Source organism: Oncorhynchus mykiss, chromosome 16 (assembly GCF_057628025.1).
Source record: "Oncorhynchus mykiss isolate SJ-2025 chromosome 16, ASM5762802v1, whole genome shotgun sequence".
Lineage (NCBI taxonomy): Eukaryota > Metazoa > Chordata > Actinopteri > Salmoniformes > Salmonidae > Oncorhynchus > Oncorhynchus mykiss.
Genome location: NC_143037.1, coordinates 55440743 through 55466039, shown reverse-complemented (window position 1 = coordinate 55466039; position 25297 = coordinate 55440743). Strand labels below are relative to the sequence as shown.

At 42.2% G+C, this 25297-nt stretch overlaps 2 protein-coding genes across 23 annotated transcripts; both read right to left on the bottom strand.

Moving 5' to 3' along the window:
• Nucleotides 1-1318: 1318 nt before the first annotated feature.
• On the bottom strand, nt 1319-21289 carry LOC110492258 (E3 ubiquitin-protein ligase TRIM33). Of its 22 annotated transcripts, none has more exons than XM_036947210.2 (21): nt 20228-21289; nt 16441-16559; nt 16158-16305; nt 15615-15747; nt 15276-15392; nt 14865-14979; nt 14342-14488; nt 14029-14146; nt 12650-13044; nt 12089-12274; nt 11579-11635; nt 10905-11114; nt 9725-9866; nt 9469-9532; nt 9056-9218; nt 7040-7458; nt 6722-6845; nt 5726-5800; nt 5204-5356; nt 2336-2386; nt 1319-2149 (listed from the first exon to the last, which is right to left on the bottom strand). In XM_036947210.2, the coding sequence occupies exons 1-21, from the start codon at nt 21000-21002 to the stop codon at nt 1898-1900; spliced, it is 3963 nt and encodes a 1320-aa protein (XP_036803105.2). In that variant the 5' UTR covers nt 21003-21289; the 3' UTR covers nt 1319-1897. The 22 variants fall into 22 exon arrangements, with proteins under 22 accessions (XP_036803105.2, XP_090059460.1, XP_090059458.1 ...); XM_090203334.1 differs by having other exon boundaries at nt 9056-9200; XM_090203332.1 differs by having other exon boundaries at nt 12650-13048; nt 14030-14146.
• An 878-nt stretch (nt 21290-22167) lies between these two features.
• On the bottom strand, nt 22168-24997 carry LOC110492257 (pre-mRNA-splicing factor SPF27). Its single transcript, XM_021566423.3, has 7 exons — nt 24549-24997; nt 23934-24026; nt 23698-23768; nt 23385-23546; nt 23082-23132; nt 22831-22911; nt 22168-22737 (listed from the first exon to the last, which is right to left on the bottom strand). The coding sequence occupies exons 1-7, from the start codon at nt 24639-24641 to the stop codon at nt 22611-22613; spliced, it is 678 nt and encodes a 225-aa protein (XP_021422098.1). The 5' UTR covers nt 24642-24997; the 3' UTR covers nt 22168-22610.
• Between the last annotated feature and the right edge of the window lie 300 nt (nt 24998-25297).

The following is a 25297-nucleotide window of genomic DNA, read 5'->3' as shown; positions in this document are numbered from 1 at the left end:
AAGTCATTCTGACGACATCCAAATGACTAAAGGTTTTCCTAATAATCATTTGACTCCTTTTGAAATGTCATATTTCCAAACCACTGTAGTGCACTTTTGATTAAATTAGCGCTCATTGAGTACGCTTGATCAGTCGGAAATTGTTCTCAGATAGGGACTTGCTTGTTCTTGAGAATAGCCAAATCTACCATAGTGATCCTCTCGAGTGGCGAATTTCAGTGCATAATTCGGATATAGTTTACTAGCTGGTTGTGCTAGAAATGCTAATCATGCTACCTAATAGCTTCAATGCACCTTCCAAATGTGAAATTTCAGGTAGCTACTAATCCCCTTTCCAGAGACTTAGGTCCAAATGTACAGTCCATGGGGATATGAAGTAAACGTCTGACTATTTTGGGTCACCACCTGTTTGGAACCATTTAAGATGCATTAGTTTGTATCCATGAAGCTTTCCAAGTCCGCCCAGTTGATCAAGGAATAACGTCGAGGTCCGATAATTGTTTTAATCTGCTGTACAGCCATAGAGAACTCCGATTTCCCTACAATGCATGACCCTTTATGCTCAATGACACTAATATCGCATAATGCCTCAAACCGAGGAGAAAATACAAGTTAATCAACACAAGCAAACTGGACATAATGTCAACCTGTGCAAAAGAGGAAGCGTGCCAAGTAGCCTATGCTAACGTTTCAGCACAATAAAGGCAATTTCTGATAAAATACAACATAGTTATTTTGCAATAAATACATCTTTCTCGTTATAACGTGACTTTTCTCATAACGAGTTATTTAATTATTACCTAATGTGATCTAATTTCGTAATAGTCATAAAAAAATATTGCTGAGTGGCAGCAATATGCCACTGTAGTATTTTATACAGCTGAAGTTCACTGCAGCCACATTTCTGCCTGAAACACGTGCCATTTTCCAGCTATTCAACCGGTTGCATGTCACTGAAGGCTCCAGTGCAGATAATGCAGTTCGGCCTGTGCACCCATATGTAGACTTGATAACAAATGTCCACATGGCAGTTGGGGGCGGGCCACAACCTGCTGTATCTGGGCTATTGGCCATAATTGGCTAAAGTGGGCATGCAAGTAATCCATAGCCATCCCTGCAGTAAATCGTGACATACTCACAAATCACAGTTTGGGACAAGATCGACTTCATTAACAAATGTACTCATATAGATGCCACATAGGCCATTTGAAACCAGAGAAGTTGGTTCTTAGGGGCAGTTGATTTAAAAAAAAATGTTTTCTCAGCCTGAAATGAAGTCTTGTCTTGCAACATTGATATCAATACTATTTACAGGAAATATTTGAACATATTTTATTTATTGATGAAATACCAAACAAATCACTGGTTTTTCCTCATTTGTTTTCTCTTATTTACAGCAGGTCAAATATTTCAACAAACATACAACAAATACTTGGTAGGTAATTAATGTCAAACTTTATAGTACATCAAGATTAGGGGAAATAGGAGTTTCAGATACTTTATAAAGCAAGTTTCACAGATTTACAAACATAAATGATAATAGAAAAAAAGACGTATTATTCATTTAACTACTGCAAACAAAATTATACTTTAAAACAAATCATACTTTAAAATCTGTACAAGCACTTTCTTAAACATCCATAAATTGCCACAGAAGAGGAAATGGAGGTCTTTAAAAAGTCCAGTTTGCCGGAAACACAGATTGATTTAATTTCTATTTTACAATAACTCTTTAAAAAGAGGAAAAGGATGAAATAAACCTGTACATTTGTACAATAGGTCCTGCATTTTACGTATGTGGTCTTAAAGGGAAAAAAAGCAAAAAACATGAGATGAGGAAGACAAAATCCTTTCACTTCTCTTGACCTTCTCTTTTCCTCTTTTAACACAATGATTCTCACTTGATGTGCATCGGCTTTTCATCCGTTTTTAACCGCTTGCGTTTAGGCTGCACAAACTCATCCTCGGAGTCTTCTGTGAGATCCGCCTCCTCTCCCTCTCCAGCTGGGGCCTGGGGCTCCTCGGGAACCTCTGGTACCTCGGGCTCCTCTGGTACCTCAGGGAAACTCTCATCTGGATAGAGCTCCAGCAGCCTCTCCTCAAAGTACAAACTCACAGCTTTCCCTGCCTCCGCCACCTCGGAGTCCGCCTGCCGGGAGGGAGGGAAGGAAAGAGGGGGAGAGTATGAGGAAGGGCGAGGTGGGGTGTGCGGGTACCATTGAACAGGAGGGATGAATGGGTAAGGAATGGGAGGAGTACATTAGTGGGTTAACATTCCTAGTGGCAGAGTGGGCAGCTGAACCTTTACCCTCCATGTGTATTAGAAACAGCTTACCTGCACATTACTCTGTTTCTCCTCATCATATACCTGGATTATTCGAGACATCTAAAAAAGGGGCGATAACAGTACAATAAAATACAAAAAAGCAGAAGGGGAGGGGGGGATTTCACAGTACAGACAGGTTATAGGTAACAACCATGTGTACCGTCACTACCCTAGGTCTTTGGGCCTAAGGAAAATACACTCCTTAGTGAACTTGTGTCCAAATATGGTTTGTGTCTGTCATCCCTCCATAAACTTGTTTCACTTACTGAGGTTGCAGCTTACAGTCATTGGGTAAATCTTGTCATTACATTTCCAAGCTAGTCTAGTCTATGGTCTGTCTTTACCTGGCTGCTTCTGCCTGCTGAGAGAATTCTGAACAGCATCCATAGCCTTGCTCTGGGTCCTGGCATATTCCTGGGAGTGACAGCTTTCACTTTCTCTCTCTGCTAAATTGTTTAGCTTGATATACTATCCTTGACACTGACAGTTCCTTCACTGATACCTAGTAAGTGTCCTTGGAAATCGTAACTTATGCATAAGTAGCATATATGGCACATTGAGCTGAACTGCTGACTATGTCAACTGCAGTTAATAGGTAATCTTTTAACGTCACTATCACAACTCAGTTCCTCATTGATTTTCTCAAGGTATCATATTGTTTCCCTCTGTTCCATTTCAAATCAATGTTGAATACCAACCACTTTGTAAATTACCTTTCCCCCTAAACACATCACTTGAAAACATGTTCGACACTATATCAAAAGGTCCAATTCAGATACACATGTTGACTTACAAAGCCAAAGATGAAAATCCTACACACATGGGACAAGTCTTTTGCATTAAAAAAGTTAAGTATTTGGATTAGTATCAGATTTAAACTATTCATTATTACACTAAAAAGGAGAATGTAGCTTCTTTTTCTTTTTTTTTTACAACCAAATCTAATTTTGATGTAAACAGCATCTTAAAAAAGGTACCAGACCCTTTTCGTGCAATTTCACTTACCACTAACCAGCGCTTCATTTCCTTATTCTCTTTGTGGAATATGTGGGCTCTGACAAATATGAACAAAGGCTTCAAAATCACCCAAATTAGTCATTTTAGAAACAGAATAGCTATTAGTATATTGTTGCAGGTCTTTACATGTTGTACACATGAAATTGTGGCATTCTGAACTTAATCCACAACGTTATATTTCATTTTGTTGCAAGTCGACTGCTACGTCCATTCTACAGGTAACTGCCAAAGTAAAAGGAAACACTTGAGTAAATGAGGGGTATAAAGTATATTGAAAGAAGGTGCTTCCACACAGGAAGTTCCAGACACTTATAGAATTTATGCCAAGGCGCATTGAAGTTGTTCGGTTGGCTCAACACCCTATTAAGACAATGTTGGTGCTTCCTTTATTTTGGCAGTTACCTATAGCAGCAGGCCACACTGAGAATGGAACAGCTGAATAGGGGAAACAGCTCGAGTCGCACAAAATGGAATACAATGTTGCAGATAAAGTTCGGAACGACAATTTCACGTGTTCAACATCCCGAAGACCTACATCACTATTCTGAAAGCTTTTCTGTTACTAAAATTACGCATGTGGGTGTTTTTAGAGCATTTGTTCATGTTTTTTTCAGAGCCCCCATACCACACAACAAGGATGAGGAAACATATATATTTTTTTAAATCCCTAATCCCTTGCAGTACATTTCACAAAAACAAGTGAAATCGCTAAATGTATTATTTTTTGAAGGGTCTGGACCATTCTATAACATTTGGTTGTAAAAAAGCTAAATTCTGCTTCAAGATCCAGGACTTGTGTGGCACAGTCAATGACAACTACACTGAACAAAAATATAAACACAACATGTCAAGTGTTAGTCCCATGTTTCAAGAGCCAAAATAAATAATTCCAGAAATTTTCCATATACACAAAAAAACTTATTTCTATTAAATTTTATGCACAAGTTTGTTTATATCCCTGTCAGTGAGCACTTCTCCTTTGCCAAGATATACCACCCCTGTCAGGTGAATGGATTATCATGATCATTACACAGGGGCACCTTGTGCTGGGGACAATAGCTTCTGACAAGGGGAACTGAGGAGTATTTCTGTTTGTGATTAAAGCCCTTTTGTGGGGAAAAACTAGATCTGATTGGGTAGGTGTGCAGCCATGGGGTGCCAGTCATGTGAAATCCATAGATTAGGGCTTAATGAATTTATTTAAATTGATGTTTCCTTTTGTGAACTGTAACTCAGTCAAATCTTTGAAAATTGATGCATGTTGTGTTTATATTTTTGTTGATAGAAACAGTTAGCTATAATGAATACAGACAAAAAGCAACCCATTAGCTGTTTAAAGGGTAATCTCTGCAAGAAAGTTATTTAGAATGACAAATCTCTGAACTAATATATTATGGCAATTGTAGTCAATGCTTTGTAGGTTTGCTTGTTTTGTTAACTCCTCAGTAAACAAATCAAGAAGTCTTATGACAGCAGACTATCCCACTACGTACAAAATAACTGACCAGAAAGACATTACATTAGTGGCCATGAAAATATTCAGGTTAGAAAAACAGCAAATTAGTTTGGCAACACCACATTCACAACAAACAGTATAGTGTGAGTACACAGTAACTGCATTCAGTCATCCAGTGTTAATCCCTGTGGGTGCACAAGTCCATGCCAAACGGTGTGATAAAGATCAACCTTCTGAATAATGTATTCCCACTGTCAGCATACAGTATTAGTGTGCATGTGGCCTCCTGCATCCATTCAACTATCAATTAGCCCCCTCCCCTAGTTAAATAAAGGTTAAAAATAAAAAATAAAACCTTATTTTTTATTTTTATCTCCTCATGCCTGGAAGTCATGCCCACTCACCTCATTGTACTTGGCACAGTTGCTGAAGACCAGGCGCACATCCGAGACAAACTCCTTCGGGCTCTGGTAGTGTTGGACATGCTTCAACTGTAGCTTCTGTTTCACCAGGGTCAAGTCCATGGGCTTCTTGATGATCTTGTAGTAATTAGGGATCTGGTGAGAGGGGAACACTGTGGTTTGAGAGCCATATTGGTTCATTCATTTAACATACAGAACATTATGGTTATAGCCACAATGATTAAGTAATGCGGTGCTAGGTGTATAGGGCAGGGTCAATAAACCAATCAAATGTATTTATAAAGCCCTTTTTACATAAGCAGTTGACACAGTGCTTTTACAGAAACCCAGGCCAAGACCCCAAGGAAACCAATGGTATAATAAAAAACACAGTGGCCAGGAAAAAGTCCCAAGAAGGAAGAAAACCAGAGGAGGCTGTACTCAGTAAAGGGGAAGAGTATATTTGGCCATCAAGGTCAGACAGAATAACGGTGGCATTGCCTTTTACATGCTTGAGATACTTACAGAGGGAGGGACAGGCTCCTGGAACCCCTCACTGAGATCATGGCAGAAAACATACAGCAGGAGGCGCTCACACCTCTGCAGGGAGTGAGAGATAGGGGTGGTGGTTATGCAGGAGAACATTACACAAGTCCTTATCATTCCTCAGCTAGAGAGAGACTGAGGCATGTGTCCCAATGTCTGAACGCAGCAAATAAAAATGGAAGGAGTCTGGCTTCATGACTACAAACATACTCAATACAAGTTGCCAGGAACTCACATACTCCATTTTAGTCATTTAACAGACGCTCTTATCCAGAATGACTTGCAGGAGCAATTAGGGTTAAGTGCTTTACTCAAGGGTACGTCAACCAATTTTTTAAAACTTAGTCGGCTAGGGGATTCGAACCAGCAACCTTTCGTTTACTGGCCAAACGCTCTTAACCGCTATGCTACCTTAGAGAGCTGTACTGCCTTCATTCACACTGATTCACTCCTCAAATATGAGGGCATCTAAAGTAGGGCTCTACAACTCTGTTCCCAGAGAGCTGCCTTCCTGTAAGTTTTCGCTCCAACCCCAGTTGTAACTAACCTGATTCAGCTTATTAAACAGCTAATTATTATTACCATCAGGTGCGCTAAATTAAGGTTGGAGCGAAAACGTTCAGGGCGATATCTCTCCAGGAACAGGGTCAATGAAAATTCACTGATGTACGTAGTGAGGAAATGTATTGAATTGGCAGTGGCAGTAGAAACTACTAATCCTATGGAAAGTCATTCCAACTGTAAGCAGGGAAAGACCTAGGTGTGGGGTGTCAAACTTATTCCATGGAAGGCCTAGTGTCTGCTGGTTTTTCCTTTCAATTAAGACCTAGACAATCAGGTGAGGGGAGTTCCTTACTAATCAGTGACCTTCATTCATCAATCAAGTACAAGGGAGGAGTGAAAACCTGCAAACTCAGCCCTCTGTGGAAAGAGTTTGACATGTTCTAGGTATTACAGGTGGATGGCTCCACTGACCCTCTGGTCCTCAGGACTCAGGCCCTGCTCACTGTTGTCCTTCTCGTCACGAGGCTCGTCGTCAGGCTGGTACTCCATCTCCGGGTTTGCCAGGCTCCGGCAGAACGTGCACATCCACTCACCACTGAGAGGGGAGAAACAGAAAGAAAATGTGAAGCAATAATCCAGATATATAGACATGGGAAAATGATAGCTGATGTATAGCAAGTTATCAGCATCCAATGTAAAAGGCTTTGAGTTAAAGGTGCTATATGAATGAAATTCATTCTCATTCTGACATCTACTGTAGTCAACGCCGGCCGCGCATCCGGGGCTCACCTCGGGGAGCACTTCAAGGTGGGGATGTGACAGGTGATGTGGAAGACTTTGGGGCAGCGGTCGCAGCAAAGCAGCTCTCCCCCGTTGTTGCACACAGCACACCAGTCCTCGTTGGGGTCGTCCTCCTTCCCACCTGCCCCGCTCTGGTTGGTCCCCTGTGCAGTGCGTGGAGAGCGCAGGGCAGCGGATGCGGCTCCCTTACCATTGGTCAGCAGTGCGGCAGAGGCCACAGTGGATGTGCTGCTGGTGGTGATAGGGGCGTTGCCAGGCCTGTTGGCCCCACTGCAGGCCTCCTGGTCCTGGGGCTCAGTTTTGACATGCTCCCCCACCTTCTTGAGGATGTCCTGGACAGAGGAGCCAGAAGTCACAGAGCCCAACACGGGGAGAGGGGGAGTACGTCTGCTCTCTGAACTACTCATCTGTGGGACAAAACACACACACAAGAACAAAAAACGGGGTTAAGTACATTTAGAATTCTGGTTTAGCGTCAAGAAGTGAGGCCGAAAACCTCTGTTGTTCAACAAACAAGCATCTTATATAGATAGCCTCAGGTAGACCGATACCTGCTAGATATAAACTTAGCAAAAAAATAAAACATCCTCTTTTCAGGACGCTGTCTTTCAAAGATAATTCGTAAAAATCCAAATAACTTCACAGATCTTCATTGTAAAGGGTTTAAACACTGTTTCCCATGCTTGTTCAATGAACCATAATTAATGAACATGCACCTGTGGAAAGGTCGTTAAGACACTAACAGCTTACAGACGGTAGGCCATTAAGGTCACAGTTATAAAAACTTAGGGACACTAAAGAGGCCTTTCTACTGACTCTGAAAAACACAAAAAGAAAGATTCCCAGGGTCATCTGCATAAACATGCCTTAGGCATGCTGCAAGGAGACATGAGGACTGCAGATGTGGCCAGGGCAATAAATTGCCATGTCCGTACTGTGAGACGCCTAAGACAGCGCTACAGGGAGACAGGACGAACAGCTGATCGTCCTCGCAGTGGCAGACCACGTGTAACACCTACACAGGATCGGTACAACCGAACATGACACCTGCGGGACAGGTACAAGATGGCAACAACAACTGCCCGAGTTACACCAGGAACGCACAATTGCTCCATCAGTGCTCAGACTGTCCGCAATAGGCTGAGAGAGGCTGGACTGAGGGCTTTTAGGCCTGTTCTAAGGCAGGTCCTCACCAGACATCACCGGCAACAACTGGACCAGACAGGACTGTCAAAAAGTGCTCTTCACTGACTAGTCACGGTTGTCTCAGCAGAGGTGATGGTCGGATTTGCGTTTATCGTCAAAGGAATGAGCATTAAACCGTGGCCTGTACTCTGGAGCGGGATCGATTTGGAGGGTCTGTCATGGTCTGGGGCAGGGAATCTCAACGCTGTGCGTTACAGGGAAGACATCCTCCTCCCTCATGTGGTACCCTTCCTCTTCCTGACATGACAATGCCACCAGCCATACTGTTCATTCTGTGCGTGATTTCCTTCAAAACAGGAATGTCAGTGTTCTGCCATGACCAGCGAAGAGCCTGGATCTCAATCCCATTGAGCACATTTGGAACCTGTTGGATCGGAGGGTGAGGGCTAGGGCCATTCCCCTCAGAAATGTCCGGGAACTTGCAGGTGCATTGGTGGAAGAGTGGGGTAATATCTTACAGCAAGAACTGGCAAATCTGGTGCAGTCCATGAGGAGGAGATGCACTGCAGTACTTAATTCAACTGGTGGCCACACCAGATACTGACTGTTACTTTTGATTTTGACCCCCCCCCCACTTTGTTCAGGGACACATTCAATTTCTGTTCGTCACACGTCTGTGGAACTTACTCAGTTTATGTCTCAGTTGTTGAATCTTATGTTCATACAAATATTTACACATGTTAAGTTACCTGAAAATAAACACAGTTGACAGTGAGAGGATGTTTATTTTTTTGCTGAGTTTAGATCTTGGTCTAGCAAGCTAAAAGGAGCTGAAAGAGCTGGGCAGTTAGGTGTTACCATGCACGCGCTCCTCCCTCCATCCTTCCCTTGTTCCGTTTTGACGTTGGAGGTGGTGGTTCCCGAGAAACCACACTCCTTCTCAGCTCCGGGCTCCTGCTTGACTTTGACCTGCTGTTCCATTGGGCCGCTTGCTGGCCCTGGCCTACCCGCAGATCCACAGCTTATGAGACACACACACAAAATACCTCCCGTACATAAATATATGTATAACTATGTATGCCAGTGAGATTAATTGTTCAGGAGTGACTAGCTTACTCAAATGGTTCAGTATCTGCAATGCTACCTTCTACCCATCCTATGGATGTTTCACAGTTTTATGTAATAGTGTCATTTTCTCATCATTGTTTCACAGTAATGCGAGAGCCCTTGTGTTTGAGCAGAGGTCTAGTGCTTGGCCTGTGTGTCATTACCTGCCCCTGCTTCCTGTGCTGGACGTACTGGATGGCCGCACAGGCGTGTGGGAGTTTGATAAGCCTACGGGTGGGAGATAAGACAGTGAGCAAGGATGAGGCAGTAATATAGAAGTCATGTAAGAAAAACAATTTCTTCGTTAAACGTGATAGCCATGACAGTGATTTGAGCAAATGATTTAAAATCATAGATTGGATTGAAGCTGTGTGTGAAGAAAGTGTTTGTGCTCGTTGTAGTAGAGTCGTCCTCCAGTACCTGAGGAGCCAGGGGAGTGTGTGGAGGGTCCGTGGGAGAGGTTCATGTTCCCGGGGGGCCCCAGGCCCAGCTGAGGGTATGTGCTGGCTAAGATGTAGCGACTCAGTAGGGCATCCAGGCTGCTGGAGCCCGCGTCTTCCAGCTGATGGCGCCACAAACATCCAGCCACAGGATAACACTGAATTAGTGGTCATTTTTAGTTCACCTTGTGAACATTTCTGATGAAGCATCGCCATGTATATGTATGAGCACCACATTTGATTTTATCTAAGTTGAGCCAGGTTCCGTTCCGCTTCCTACCCCCTTCAATGAGCACAGATAGGTATAAAGCAGTATGGCAGAAACTATATTGAACAAAAATATCAAAACACAACACGTGAAGTGTTTCGTGAGCTGAAATTTTAAAAAAAATCTCATTTTGCTCACAAATGTGTTAACATCCCGGTTAGTGAGCATTTCTCCTTTGCCAAGATAATCCATCCACCTGGCAGGTGTGGCATATCAAGAAGCTGATTAAACAGCATGATCTTTACACAAGTGCATCTTGTGCTGGGGACAATAAAAGGTCACTAAAATGTGCAGTTCTGTCACAAAACACAATGCCACAGATGTCTCAAGTTTTGAGTGAGTGTGCAATTGGCATGTTGACTGCAGGAATGTCCACCAGAGCTGTTGGCAGAGAAATGACTGTTAATTTCTCTACCATAAGCCACCTCCAACATCGTTTAAGAAAATTTGGCAGCACGTCCACCCGGCCTCACAACCACAGACCACGTTGTAACCACGCCAGCCCAGGACCTCCACATTTCTATCTGTAATAAAGCCCTTTTGTGGGGAAAAACTCATTGATTGGCTGGGCCCTGCTCCCAAGTGGGTGGGCCCAGTCATGGCTGCACCCCTGCCCAGTCATGTGAAATCCACAGATTAGGGCCGAATGAATTTATTTCAATTGACTGATTTCCTTATATGAACTGTAACTCAGTAAAATCTTTGAAATTGTTGCATTTATATTTTGTGCAGTATACATTGAATATTCATCATATTACTCATACTTATCCATTCCCCTCAGATCTACAAAAAGTAAAAGGGTGGGGGCCAGGAGAAAGGATGAGAATGGAAGCAGGCATGGTGAGATTTGGAAGTGCGTGACATGTGCCTGGTCCCAGAGGGCTGTGTGCACCTGAATGGGGGGGATGTTTGGTAGGCATGGCAGGTTCTCTGGGTTGGTGACGGAGGGGATGAGGTCGATGGCGCCCACTATGGGGCTGGCGGGGCCACGGTGGGCATGGGCGCTGGCCATGCTGGCACTGGTGGGACTGGTGGGGTTGGCAGCGCTCACGTTGTGGAGAGATGCCACTGGGAAGGGTCCAGCATGACCTGGGTTTGAATGCTACAGGGACAGAGAAGGAGGAAGTCAAAAACTAGAGATTTTCGGCAGGTTTGAATATTTATTAATTGTTTAATTCTACCAGGTCTACAACGTGCTGAAAGGTCATTTTTGGAAGCATACTCACGAATCATGCCCATGCAACAAGAAACACGACTAATAGGACTGTGACGATACCAATATCGCAATATTCTTTCTATGGCAAAAACACAAAGCAGACCGAACTATTTGGTCCTTTAAAAACCTGCTGTAAGTAAAATATAGTGTGCTATACCTAGGACAATAAATAAATGTGACTCGAGACAACATCATGATGTTTGCTTCCAACATTAGGGATGTTTTCCTTAAGACGTTAAAATCGGCTTTGCGTTTTGTTTCCTTGCCACGATACCAACGAGTATCGCGATACTGGTATAGTCCCGGCCGTAACGACTACCATTCACGTATAAGTAGAAAAAGTGCCAAACCCCAGTGAGATGTAACAAACGAAACCTGTGGTCGCTCATCTCAGAATCTACAGTCATCTAAACACAAAAAGGTACCCATACATACACAGTGAAAATCCTACTACCAAATGGCAACAGTTGTGCCAATCAGTAGTACCGGTTTCTGCATAAAACATATTACATTTTAGTCATTTAGCAGGCGCTCTTCTCTAGAGCTTACAGGAGCAATTAGGGTTAAGTGCCTTGCTCAAAGGCACATCAACCGATTTTTCACCTAGTTGGTTCAGTGATTCGAACATGGGACCTTTTGTTTACTGGCCCAACGCTCTTAACCGCTAGGCTACCTGCCGCCCTATTGTTTACTGTATATGTGATTGTTCTTGTTTATTATTTTATGGATATCACCTTTGGATGTGTTGACTGATCAATTTCCCTTTTGTGGAGTAATAATGTATCTATATCTCAACTATAACTCAATTCATTAAATCTTTTTATCCCCTCAGGGACATAATGCAAGTGGTGTAGTCTGACCTGTCTCTGCAGCTGGGGCTGCATCATGGGGGAGTACTGCTGGCCGTTGGGCATGCGTGGCTGGGCGCTGGAGCTGGGCATGCGGCCCTGTCCCGGGGGCAAGCGCAGGTGGTGGGGGGGGTACATGTTGGGCCCGCCGTTCATGGGGCCCCTCTGCTGGGCCTGCATACTGATGAGGCGCGGGGGCTAGTGAGAAGACACAGCAGAGGACAGGCAGTTGTATTTTTGGATAAAAGTATAACTCATGAACAAAATCATTATAGCAACAGATTATAATATTCAGTACTATTATAGATCCAAAAAAACATTTAACCTGGGTTGACTAAAGCACTTCCGAACAGTGATGTAGTGGGTGGGTGGTTAAATGCTGATCACTGTTCACAGTGAGTAAATTAACACTTTCTATATTTTCAATGCCTTTTTCCACAATAAGTGGATAAATGCTTGTGCAAAATAAACTAAGTGAGTAAGAAAATGCATTTACCCTCCACTACACCACTGCTATCGATGAGAACAATGGTACCCTAAAAACATAAAGACATTCAGTACTCCTCAGTCTACCTGCTGCTGTACCATCTGAGGTACAGCCTGCCTGGGGTGCTGCTGAGACATTTGGGAGGCAATACGCATCTGTTCCTGGATCCTCTGTTGGTGTTGCTGCTGTTGTTGGTGCTGCTGCTGTTGGTGCTGCTGCTGTTGTTGGTGCTGCTGTTGTTGCTGCTGCTGCTGCTGTTGCTGCTGCTGTTGTTGTTGTTGGTGCTGCTGCTGTTGGTGCTGCTGCTGCTGTTTCTGCTGGGCGAAGGCTTGCTGCTGCATGTGCTGCTGCCGGAGCTGGGCCAGATTGATCTGCCCGGGGCTTTTGCCGTGGCCTGGGTGGCCGTGGCCCGGGGAGATGGGCCCCACCATAATGTTGGGAGGGTGCTGAGCCTGGGGCATCTTCTCGATCACCAGGTTCCCTACAGTTGGGGGGGGTGAGAGAGGAGAGGCTAAAGTAAGTGACTGAGTGTATGTCTATGCCAAACCAATTCATCAGCTATAGGTAGTCTATGCCAAACCAATCCATCAGCTATAGGTAGTCTATGCCAAACCAATTCATCAGCTATAGGTAGTCTATGCCAAACCAATTCATCAGCTATAGGTAGTCTATACCAAACCATCAGCTATAGGTAGTCTATGCCAAACCAATTCATCAGCTATAGGTAGTCTATGCCAAACCAATTCATCAGCTATAGGTAGTCAATGCCAAACCAATCCATCAGCTATAGGTAGTCAATGCCAAACCAATTCATCAGCTATAGGTAGTCTATGCCAAACCAATTCATCAGCTATAGGTAGTCAATGCCAAACCAATCCATCAGCTATAGGTAGTCAATGCCAAACCAATCCATCAGCTATAGGTAGTCTATGCCAAACCAATTCATCAGCTATAGGTAGTCAATGCCAAACCAATTCATCAGCTATAGGTAGTCAATGCCAAACCAATCCATCAGCTATAGGTAGTCAATGCCAAACCAATCCATCAGCTATAGGTAGTCTATACAAAACCAATCCATCAGCTATAGGTAGTCTATACCAAACCATCAGCTATAGGTAGTCAATGCCAAACCAATCCATCAGCTATAGGTAGTCTATACCAAACCAATCCATCAGCTGTAGGTAGTCTTTACCAGTCCCCTAGACATTACTGTGTCAAATGATCTGCCATCCTACCACGATGCAAAGGATACAAGCGTAAAAAGAAAAAGGCACAGACATTTAATGCACCGAGTCCAAACTGTGAAACTATGCCAAACAATCTGCCAATCTTGTGGTCACCATTGGGAAGCACTATCATCAGTGTGCAGGTAGAGGCATATCTCCCGTTCTATGCAATGCTTTATACTGTACCATCGGTGGCCAGAAACAGACTTCCCTGCATGTAGAGTAGTAAATCCTCTCACCTAGGTTGACCACGTTCTTGGCCCAGAATGTGGGGTCACAGAAAAAGCGAACAGCTCCATTAGCCTGAGGCACTGGTTCCAGTCCAGCCTTCAGAACCTTGCGCAGCTGGTAGATGATCTGCAGGCACATATGAAGATATTGGGATGTTATTGGTTTGCAGATACTTTATAGACTATAGTTTATAGAGAGGATCAATTTAGGATAGGGCAACTTCTGCATATTATAGTGCACTCTTTGGCCTTTGTGGAGAATAGGTTATGTGCGAGCTTTTCCCTGAGACTGTTTTTGTGTATGTTTATCTGTTCTCCGTACCAGCCTCTTGCTGTAAAGCAGGGCGGTGCTGCTGCCGCTGTTAATGGCAGAGTGGGTGAAGTTGAGCACATGGAGGATCTGCCTGGCCAGGTTGGCGATGTCTGTCTGCTGGGTCAACAGCTTCATGCTCCTCTCCTTAGTCACACTCTGGAGGACCATGGGACAAACGGTAGGGAAAAACATTACCAACAGGCATCCATCCGCCTATGTAATTAGGGTAAAGGCTGAACCCTTTTTTATTAAATTAAAACAGTATCCAAGTAATGTCACAGAATAAACTTCACATCATATGGCAATGTAGGAGCCAAATTAAGTTCATAGTGATTCTTTGGTATTCATTCTTCTCAATACATAGGCCTAGACAAAACACTGAGGGACGGTTTACCGAACCCTAGTCTTGGATTAAAAATCTCCATTGAAAGGGTGTTTTAGTCCAGGACTAGGCATAATCTGTCTCTAGGCCTGAAAGCATAATGAGTTGAGTTAAAATGCATTCCTTGCATAGGTACCATGATGGCCTTACCTCAAGCTGCTGCAGTAAATACTTGCCCTTCTTGTTGATTTCGTTGATAAGAGTGAACACGGCTATCTTGATGTCATGTTCCACCTTCTTATGGGTATCAGTAACTTCCTTTATCCTGGATGGAAACGGGGATGGAAACAAGGACACTCAAACTAGAGACACTAGTAAACAATAAAAGAGCACTTTACTTCTCAACCCATAAACAAGCCCTTATGAAATATCTGTAGGGTGGGGAAGTGGCCCCTAGATGCTGATCTTGGGTCAGTTTAGCCTTTTCCCCACCTATGGTTAAGATTAGGATTGGAGAACGGGAAGATGATTCTAGATCTGTACCTAGGGGAAAGTTCACCCTGCAGCTATGAAGTCGCCAAACAAGCCCCGTTCACAGGAGAGATGGGAATGCTGCTGTACCTGCTTGTCACCTGAGAGTGAGAGTAGTGAACATAGGTCTTTTTCTCCTGCAGTTTGACCATGTGCGTCTCAATGATGCCTTTCTGGTTCTGGAAGGCCTCCTCCAGAAACTGGTACCTGAGAGAAGAGAAACTCTGTTCAGCAAGGAACACCAAGGCTTAGATCACTGGACTAGATTGCGTTTTTTCTCATTGTGCCCGATCCTCACTGGATATGTGTGAATGTAACACAAAACCAAACTTATTACCATCCACCACCACTACCGACCAGAATTCACTACAGATTTTGATTTCCTATTCTAAAGATCATATGTTGTCTATGCAGTACTGCATGTCCTACCTGTGCTCCTTATGCTCCAGCAGTTGGCAGTCCCGGCAGGTGAGTGTGTCACAGGTTTCACAGAAGAGTTTCAGGGGCTCCTGTTTGTGGATGGGACAGAACACAGGCCTCTGTTCCGACACACCTACAGACTCTACAGAGACCGAGAGAAACAAAAGTATGAAATAGAGAGAGCAATAACAATACAATTGTTTTTATTTGTTTTTAAGAGTGAAAGAACATGTGAGATAAAGAAATACATTAATTAATACAGAGTATAGCACTGCATGTCAGCTATACTGAGAACCAGCAGGGCCAATCTACTACTACTGGAGCACTGACTGATTCTGCAGCATGTTACCATGACAACAGCCAGTCAGCTGTGAAGTTATAAGGCCTGGATAAACTACAGCCATCCTAAGAGTCACCAAATGCCTACACCAGAGCCTTCTACTTGCAAATAGAAACCTCCAATCTACAAGTCCAACTAGGCTATGTCAAATTGTCACTTGATATTCTAGGGTATCCATCACATATTGTGTTTAGGTTTGTTGGACAATTTACCTTCAGAGACATCCTCTTTCTTGCGGATTTTGTGGTCCTTGGTGATTTTGACCCTCTGGTGAGCCTCGATGCAGGTTTTGCACAACCACTCTCCACATTCTGCACAGAACCCAATGGTATCGGCATTGTCCTCACAACTGGTGCACATCTGAATGAGACAAAACACACAACGCCACTTAGATACCTAACTTTGGCTAGATGCAGCTGATAATGAGGGAGTTGTATTAAATCAACCATCCACTTGAACTTAACTGAATTAAATTAGAGTTAAATTGTGGTATACCTGTGCAGATTTTTCATCTGAAGTCTTGGAGGCCTCAGTGGTGTCCTTGACAAAGTAGTTGTCAATGATGTCACTTTGTTTGCAGTCTTGACAACAAACTACACACCGCATGACATTCACTAGAGTAGACCGAGGAAAGAGACAAGATAGAAGCACTGGTTAGGCCTATAGCCTAAGTGGTGAAATTGACAAAGAAATCATCATTTGAAATCAGCAACAACAACAAAAAACTATTTTCTCACTAATAGTTTGCATACAGATACTACAGAGGTCAGAGGCAATTCAAAAGGCCTGTGTAGAAAAGAGATGGATGCAACCATCAAGTTGGATCAACTACTTTTAAACTTTTGGCAACTTGTCCCAACCACAAAAAAAATTGTGGGGATGAAAATGAGTTTTATTGCATCTACAATCTGAACTGTGGGGGTAGCTTTGTTTAAAAAACGTCTCCCATGTCAGTTCACCTTTTACAATTGGTTGGTGCTTAAATGTATTAATAATAAAGATGCTACAACCGAATTGTTAAGTACCATAATAGCGGACTATGAAATACATTATAGGGCCTAAGTAGGTGGGTGCTACACATTGGTGGAGGATGAGGCAGTTCCCCTTTGAGGGTTGGGATTATAAATCCATTCAATTATCATATTCACCCCAATATTTCATATTATTTTCAAGATTTCTGAATAATGACAGATTGATATATTCATATGAGACACACAAATCAGTGAGCTGTATCAAAAGTGGGCAATGATGTGATGAAAATATATATCCTTCAGCTAAATGTTGAATACATAATCCTTAACTGCTCCACCCCCAAACTTAACTCCTCTCAACTCCCTTAAACCCATTAATTACATTTCCGAGTACATTACTGGATGCAGCACAAACCAGCTCAATCCAGTTTGAGCCAGTCTATACCGGCTCATGCTGCACACAGCCGGTTTGGTGTAAGCCCCAGCTGCAAGGGGCTGTGAGTGATTGGCTGTGAGTGCAGCTGAAAGGGTTTAGGAGACCACACCACCAAGACTGATCTGCCACTGCAGCTGTGAGACTTTGAACTGAGGCAAGTCAGGGCGCATACAAAACACATACATGCAGTGCACTGCATAAAAACTGTATCGAAATAGAATTTCACATTTTTCAAAATCATGGTCTGTTATTGTTACATTATACCATTTATATGACCTAATAGGTGAGGCAGAATGTCATGCATGAATGTTTGAATATAACAGAAAAGCAGACTAGGGGAAATATGAAAATGGCCAACTTATTAAATAGACATAGCCTAATTCTGTTGCACCTGTCATGCCGGACCTTTCGAATAGCCTACATGTATATGATGCTGACAATCTTGTACCATTAGTTCACAAGTTTGTTTATTTAATGGTTAGGCTGTACTGCTACATATCTACATTGAATCTAAAAACAGATTCCACATTCAGACAATTGCCTTGAGGGCAAGGCAAATAAACCAAAATATAACATTGTATGATTGGCCTAATACTTAATTTAGGCCTATGATTATCATTTGAATCTTTGTAAATAAACTGTGTATCTTCAAAATATGTTTAACACCATGATATCGATCTCATGGACTGCATCCATAGTTCAATCTTTAAATGTGAGTGTTTACATTTCCCCAAAACAAATTCATCAGCTGTATGGAGTCTATACCATCAGCTGTAGGTAGTTTATACCAAACCAAGTGGCAATTCCCCCCCCCTAGACTTAGTGCAAATAAGACAATATGAGCTGGCATTGTAACGAGTTAGGTCTAGGTCTATTATTCTTATTTAGGAGTTTATTTAAGTTTTACATCAAATTCATCGAATCTTTGCCATGTTGATAAGACAAAGTGGGTCATAATAGAAAAAAAGAACAACCCATGGGTAGTTCTGACCACAGTGGCCAAAATACCATAGGCATCGAATAGAAATAGGCTGGTCCCAGATCTTTTTCTGCTCGTCGGCACTCATTGCCTTCTGGAAAATGCCATTATGACACATCGGCCTACACCTGGTCTGGTCCTCCTAGATCTGTTTGTGCATATTGCAGCCAACCCCCTATAGTCATTGTCAATGCCAAAAGTTTGGCACATCAACGACCATAAGGGGATGGCTGCAATACGCAAACAGATCTTGGAGGACCAGACTAGGTGTAGGCCGATGTGTCATAATGGCATTTGAGAAGGCAATGAGTGCTGGCAAGCAGAAAGGGCAGTGTTCCTGGGCATTATCAAATGTATCGTAATGGTCGGGGATCAGACATGTTCAGCCCATGGCCTAACTACATGGTCTGTCCACATGACCACCCCTAGAAGGTCCCAACTATAATGGAAAACATTTTACCTTGATTTAATGCCAGAAATAAATGCTGGAATTATGTTATTGGTTGCCCATTATCTAGACCTAAGCATTTACTTACCCATAAAATGTATGTAAATTAGTTTTGAATGTCAGTAGTTAGCCTAAGGTTAATGAAACAAGATCTGGTTTACTAGAATTTAGTATTGATAGAGTCAAAGTAAATAGTAATCCACAATTGTGCCTAGGGAAAAATAGGCATGGACTAAACATTACATAAAACTGCAAAAAGTTGTTTAGTTGACTTTGGACATTACTGTGTAGGTGAATTGAATCTGCAAAATGCCAAATAATTACACCTGGAAAGCCAATAATTTATTCTCAGCAGAAATCAAGAGCACCGTGTTTCATCTGTCATTTGATTTGACAATGGCATTATAGGTCTATGTATAATACATATAAAATAATTAGGTGGATGCCTATATTGTCCTATTACACGTGTATATTATACACATGTATGAATGCAAAATATATTTTTTGCAAATCCCAACTCCACATTATTTGTGTTAAATGCCAAGATTTTTCACCTTGTCGGTTCCAGTATTCGAACTAGCTACCTTTCGGTTACTGGCCCAACGCCTTAACTTCAAGGCTACCTACACCTATTCTGGTGTAGTTGTCATGTCATGCAATGATCATGTTGTGCGGATGGACAAACCTCCCACCTTGAGAAAGGATGGTGAAACTGAATTTTGGGTCCTAGGCCAAGGCGCTTTACTGATAAGAGAAACTGAGAATAATTATATTCTGTATCTGGCTGTGGGGCACATGTGACATTCAATATGAATCTTCTTCTGGCATAAACGAACCATGCAACTCTATGTACATTTACTTGAAGAGCAGTGCAGACGCAAAGTTAGGTAACGTTAACAGAATGACGGCACAAACCATATTCTGTTTACTCTTCGAGTAAATGTGTTTCTGTAACATTTTCTGTGGAAATTGTTACATAGTCCTTGTGCATAGAGTTGTATGGATTGTTTAACTTTACAATCATTGGTTTTTGTTTGACACACATTTTAGAGCAAAAAATCTGAGTCTGGGTGTTACCTTGGAATAGCCCATAGCCGGCCTATCAGGCCCAGGGGCTGTTGCCTATTCAGTATGCTGTTGTATTACCATAACTAGATTAGGGCCATTGTGAAACATGTTATTGTAAGAGTCACAATATGAGTTATATATATATATATATATATATATATATATATATATATATATATATATATATATATATATATATATATACACACACTATCTCCAAATCACAGCTAGTAATCAGTGAAAAACAATATTATGCTTGCTGACCATTTGGCAGCTGCATGGTACTCAACGTTTATACATAATTGTTGATACTTGGTACCTACACTACAGTAGCTTGCAATTGTGCATCCCCTGCCCACTTCAAAGTAGACTACACTCACCTATGTGGGTGTCTGGCTGTCCGTTCGGCCCAGGCACCTGTACGGTAACTTGTCGCTCTGGCAGTGGGATACATTTCAAGCAAAATGAGTGAAGACACGGTAAGAGTTTAGGTTCACAGTCACGGGTCTGGAGACTTTGTTTACACACAGCGCAAGTATCCATAAGGTTTATTGGGATGACGGGGTTGGCTGGTGGAACTGTTGGAGGTGGGGACATATCGGTTGTGAGTGCTGGTGAGGTTCCAGCAGTATCCCCAGCAGCCGAGGACTCGGTTGTCCCCCCATTGGTGTTCCCAACTGGGCTGCTGCTAGTGCTGCCTTCTCCCACTGCGCCCGCGCTGTTGCTGCTAGCGTCCCCTCCTCCGCTAACGTTAGCGGGTGTAGGCACCTGGGAAATATTATCCTGGGATTGTGAATCCTCTCCTTCTTTCGAGTTCGACTCTATGACAATCACCGCATTCACATTTTTCAATTCGGTTGTCCCACCATTGGTGTTCCCAACTGGGCTAACATTACTGCTAATGCTGCCCTCTTCCCCTGTGCCCGCGCTGTTGCTGCTAGCGTCCCCTCCTCCGCTAACGACGTCGTTAGCGGGTTTAGGCATCTGGGAAACATTCTCCTGGGATTGTGAATCCTCTCCTTCTTTCAAATTTGTCTCTATGGCAATCAGCGGAATCACATCTTTCAATTCTGGGTCTCCGCTATCCTCTCCCTGAGGTTCTGAATCTAATTTGGAAGAGCTCTCCATATCCTCTTCGCCTTTGTTGTCCGCCATCTTCCTTCCTCTTTGAACCGCAACCGGCAGGACGTCCTACGTACCGAGTAAAAAACGTGTTGTCCACGTCATTACGTAATTCACGGTCTTAATCTTTGACTGTGTCAATAACAGAGTATAAACATTCCAAAATAATTCGTAGGACCCAAAATGACAGGACATTTTAATGTTTGGATAATATCAAAGTAATGCTTTACATTTCCAAAACATTTGAAATATTAAAATAAAAATCTAATCTCATGCACAATTTTTTTTGCATTTGCTTAGTTTAGTCACGCAAAAAAAAATAGTAGGCCTGACTCATTGTCATATGACAGCAGGGAATTCTGCAATAGAGTATCACAGTATGAGTCATAATACCTAGCGGTCAATCAGGGATATGGTTCCAATCATTTTCCCACCATTCATTTTCCCATAGGGGATTTTAGAAACACTAAAAAAGGTCTGTTTCATATAGGCTTACACTGGCGTGACGTTTTGATAACCGTGTAGGTCTCTCTAGGACAAGGAGACTTTTATCAATTTATTTGCCTGTATTTAACCCCCAAAAATGAAACGCTAATGTGGCTATCATAAAAACTACAAATGCCATGATAATCTGGACAAAACTGCTGAATCGAGGCAAAAGTAAGAATCTCTGGATTAACTAAATTGAGTAATGAATAAATTGGCTACATTTCTTTAAATTGACAATTCTATGAACTGTCTTGTGCAAGTTTTAAATTGACACATTATCCGTCAGCAAAGGTGTCAGAAAGGACATGCAGGAGCTTGCTGGGATTTGTAGTTTTGCATGTCTACTTCCATGCTAATTAGCATTTTTGAATCGAGAGTAAATAGAGCTGAAAATGCTGATAAGTCACCTTGTTTGAGATTTACATGGTTATTAAATAATCACACCAGGGTAATCCTACACGAAACACATCCCTTATAAGTGTTTCTAAAATCCCTATTGGGAAAAAATTATGGTGAAATTACAATTGGAACCAATTCCGTTTGACCGCCAGGTTTCATTGGTATTATGACACCTCCACTGTGGGGCTCTATAGCTTCTCATTTTCAACTTGGTTAATATTCACTGACAGGCTTTTTACAGGCAAGAATCAGGGCCCATCAGTTGGTAGTACTTTTGACAGTAGACATAACCAATCCATGAACAAACACACATGTTTCAACATCATTTTATTATAATTCTATTTTAAAAAATTAAAATATTACATGTACAAAAACTTATTGTATCACAAATGTTCTAAACATGCTAGCATGTTTTTGTGCTTGTCTATATGGGAAGAAATCATGTGAATTTGGTAGACAGCATCATTAGTTATGCTTAACTCTACCTCACTTTAGAACTACTTAAATTGACAAACATTTAAAAATTGACCAGAGTTCACTTCTTAAGTGATCTCGAGGTACAATGAAAAAGTTCTTTACACGGCCCATGGTTTTTGAATGGTCACTGTCTGACACTAATGTAAAGAAACTCTGGAGCCAAGGCAAATATGTTCTTCTGAAAGTTTGGAGAGTCCTTTTCTTTTCATGTTGGTTCTCAGCTGCAAGCTTAACATTTTATTTTTTGTAGAAGGGGTCTCGCACAATGCTTGAGTTCTAGAAGTCCTGTCGAATATTTTCCTTGTTCTCATCACCCTGTTGCTGTTTGAGCTTTCCAACTTCATTCTCCAACTGGACGATGGCACGTTCAATCTCATAGTTCTTACTTACGAGGGACACCCAACTGTAATGAGAGATAGCAAGGATTTAAAAATCATTGACAATCATACCACATTTAGAGAACAGTAATGAAAAATACAACATTTACAGAACTGACTTTGACTCCAGCTCTCTCAGCTTGGCCCCGCCTGCAAGCTGATCATTCTTTCGTTGCCAGTTCAAGTCCTGAATCTGCTTTCTGCAAAAAATAACACACAAACAGAAAAGGCTGTTAAAAAAAAACATTATGCAGAAGCTTGTTGACAGTTTGTGTCAGACTCTTTCCAAAACTAAAACTAAACAAGCTAACCATGAATGTGATACATGACTTGTAAATCGTAACAGAATGTCTTCACACCATTTACTTACCTACATTTCTGTAGTTCCTTTTGAGCCAATTCAATCATAAAGGCCAGGTTACTGTAGAGTGAAATAATGACCAATATTAAGGCAATGTCAAAAAGTTCCTGTGAACCTATACTTTACTCCTCAGGACAAGCATGTGTTAAAAAAAAACAAAAAAAACAAGGATATTCTTTCCTGTCCGATTTAAATCACTAATCGAGCCCCATTTGTTAAATCAAATCAGTTTGGTTTTCCTCTGTGACTCTTTCCTGGACTTTAAGATAAATGAAGAGCTCTACTGTGCCCAGGCAGCAGCCACTGACTCACTCATTGTAGACCTTCCATGCGTTGGTGCCATAGTGTGCCATGAGTTCCAGATTCTCAATGCGCACTGCCTGATGCTCCAGCTGAGCCATGGAGTTGTTCACACAATCCTGCCATGCAGTGATGTCATTCTTCTGCCCTGACGATGGAGCAGGAAGCTCATATCTGCACAGGTGAAAAATAAAACAGTTGGGTATACACTCAGGACAACGAGGGTTTAAATGCATCCCTTTCGAACTGAATGTGTGATTGAATGTTAGCAATATTTTTTAACAGGACTTTTTTTGCTATGTGCAAAAGAGTAGACTGGGTTGACCTCTTCATGCTGAGAAGTTCCAGAGGCTGCCGGGCTGCTAGCCTCTCAAACTCGTTCCTCATGATTTCAGTCTGATGGGTGATATATAAGCATTAGTATTTGCTTCACATAATGTAATTGTAGAGCATCACAGTTGACAGTCAAAATCCATAAGCATATTACAGCATGACTTTATGTGCATATTCATTTATGGCTTTTTGTTTTAATAGAATGTGGAACGTGTAAGTGATACTTACTTCAAAGGTAGTGAAATCAGGTGTGGGTATATAACTGAGATAGTTCTTTGTAGGTCTGTATCTGCGAGTCTCCTCTTCTACCAAGGCTGCAGCCTGTGTATGGAAATGAATACATATGAACAGTCAGCATAGTACTACAGTAACTAGCTAGACTCGTACCTCTTTGAGGGGTGACCTGGCTAGCTAGCAACTGTATGTTATTGTACGTTAGCCGATGATGGCGGTTGCTTGAGGCATGATTCTAACACGACCAGATTAGCAAGATAATACTTTTTTATTGACAGTAGCCACGGTGACGTTACTTTGCTTCCATGGCTTACTCATGTATATCATAGGTCCTTGGGACGTCACCCCATTTTAAGTTGATATTTTAGTCACTTAGTAGGCGCTCTTACGCTTTGATCACACCGATAGTGTTATGGTACACCAGCAGTACATTCACTGTTGCCATCCCAATAAAGTTGACATGTGAAATTATTAAGGTTTAGGTAAGGGACGTTCTAAGGATCCCTGATTGCACTAACTATGTCAGTTACTTGCCTGCTAGCTAACTATAGCTAGACTAGCGAACGTTAGTCAGCAACTGATAACTATGCCTATAGAGCAGATACTTACCGCCTCTCTGACGCCAGCTGCATCATAACCCTGGTCAAAATACGGAAGGGCGTCTACAAATACTTCACCAGCTACTGATGAAGTTCCAGACATATTCAGTTCAGTTGTTTGTTTACTAGCTAGCACCGCTAACTAGCTAGTTGTTTTAGCAGCAAAACAACGCGGTCGTCACTAGTTACCACAGCCACAAAGTCATAAACCCCGCCATTTATATAATTTGTCTTATCATTTCAAACCTAACACCTCTGCCAACATCAACCCCAACCTTAAATTATGATCAAAAAGCAAATGTTCGTTTTCATGATTTTTTTACGATACAGCCCATTTTAACTTTGTGGCTGTGCTAATTTGTGGAATCCTAACAACGTGGCCGGCCCGAAGATTTTTATAACTAAATCAAGATAGCCCACAGTCTGCCGTTTTCAATGGGAACAAATTTGTCATAGAGGGGAGAACAAGCAAGGATGTGGGCCGAGCTTAACACGAGCTTGCAAGATCCTATTGGCGCGTTCTAGCCTATATCTGCACATTTCCGTTAGGGAACGCCACCTCTGAAGTGCGCGTGTGCAATAACTAAATTCGCCTTTGCACTCCTTTTAAATGACGATTTTTTAAAAACTTTTGCAAAGGTAAAGTCTACTAAACTTAGTCCACTCTGTTCATAACATATTCTAGTTTTGGGAACAGAAAACTGTATCGAGATCAAATGTTTCATCGATGAGAAATTTTGCACAATGTCGGCCAAAATC

Bases quoted from the DNA above. Each gene is read 5' to 3' on its own strand.
- LOC110492258 (XM_090203332.1), bottom strand. From the start codon at position 21,002: ATGGCGGACAACAAAGGCGAAGAGGATATGGAGAGCTCTTCCAAATTA. The intron at 14,980-15,275 runs GTACAGCAGCAT...GTTTCCATCCAG, and splicing joins CACTCTCAGGTGACAAGCAG to GATAAAGGAAGTTACTGATA. The intron at 5,357-5,725 runs GTAAGTATCTCA...CCCTCTCACCAG, and splicing joins AGGAGCCTGTCCCTCCCTCT to ATCCCTAATTACTACAAGAT.
- LOC110492257 (XM_021566423.3), bottom strand. From the start codon at position 24,641: ATGTCTGGAACTTCATCAGTAGCTGGTGAAGTATTTGTAGACGCCCTT. The intron at 24,027-24,548 runs GTAAGTATCTGC...TTCCATACACAG, and splicing joins CAGCTGGCGTCAGAGAGGCG to GCTGCAGCCTTGGTAGAAGA. The intron at 23,769-23,933 runs GTAAGTATCACT...ATCACCCATCAG, and splicing joins CTGATTTCACTACCTTTGAA to ACTGAAATCATGAGGAACGA.